Source organism: Helobdella robusta, assembly GCF_000326865.2.
Source record: "Helobdella robusta unplaced genomic scaffold HELROscaffold_593, whole genome shotgun sequence".
Lineage (NCBI taxonomy): Eukaryota > Metazoa > Annelida > Clitellata > Rhynchobdellida > Glossiphoniidae > Helobdella > Helobdella robusta.
In genome coordinates, this window is record NW_008705326.1 from 6,039 (window position 1) to 7,048 (window position 1,010).

General features: G+C 32.3%; 1 protein-coding gene across 1 annotated transcript in view; it reads right to left on the reverse strand.

Annotated features, from left to right (window-relative positions):
* The window catches only part of HELRODRAFT_184487 (hypothetical protein), a gene marked incomplete at both ends in the record, with an annotated part of 1,926 nt that extends 1,023 nt beyond the window's left edge, over positions 1–903 (reverse strand). Inside the window, 2 exons of the mRNA XM_009028930.1 lie at positions 118–364; positions 658–903. Of these exons, the coding sequence (XP_009027178.1) occupies positions 118–364; positions 658–903 (493 nt within the window). The remainder of the gene's footprint in view (positions 1–117; positions 365–657) is intronic.
* Positions 904–1,010: the final 107 nt, after the last annotated feature.

Genomic DNA, 1,010 nt, shown 5'->3' on the forward strand with positions numbered 1-1,010 from the left:
AATAGAATCGTTAAATAGTTTTGAGATTTGACTAGCAACATGAAAAACAGTATGTTTGAGGATCTTAGTAGAAAGAAAATCACAATCAAAACTATTTTTCAAATTCAAATTGCCAACGACCGAGACAATCTCATCCGGAGTTGTGTCTCGTGGAATAAATATTGGGTTATTAGAAACCACATATGGACCGACATTTGAAATCAACTGACCATCGCCTAAAATTTTATTGATATTTTTACCTATCTCAACAAAAAATTTATTCAACCCTGTAACGGTGCTCAATTTAGCAGTTTCACTGGCATCATTTGAGAACAATTTATTGCATGATTTTTTTGACCCCAAAATTTCATTAATTATCCTCCATCTGTGTTTTGTTCCAGGTTGATTTTTTAATTTATTTTCAAAATATTTTTTTCCGTGAATCTTTTGACATTTATAAATTTATTTTTAACCTTATTATATGCATTTTTATTTGCAGGGGATGGATTGTGTAGATGCCTTTTGTAAAGAACATTTTTATACAAGGAAAGATTATAAAGATCGATATTCATCCATGGCCTTCGGAAGCGATTTTTTTTATTCACCAATGGCAAAGCTAGATTGATGCAGTTTAAATAAGTCTTTAGGAATTTCTTAAAATTTGATTCAAAATCGGACCCGTAATCAGACATGTTCCACTGGATATTCTGTAATAAACAATTTGCTTTTTTTAGGTTCTCAGAATTAATCAAACGGGTTTTAATGTAAGGGTTTTTTCCACCGACAGCCTTAGCATTCAATGGTATGCAAAGAAAAATAGGTAAATGGTCAGAAACATCGCTGTATAGAATTCCTTTAGGGCAGCCGCCGATGCCATAATTAGTAAAAACATTATCGATCGTTGACGAATGGCTTGATGTTATTCTAGTCGGTTGGTTGATAATTGGATGCAAATTAAATTGAGCCATAAGATTTAAAAACGATAATGACGCCTGGTTTTTTACAGCCAAATCAATGTTAAATCCCCAAGT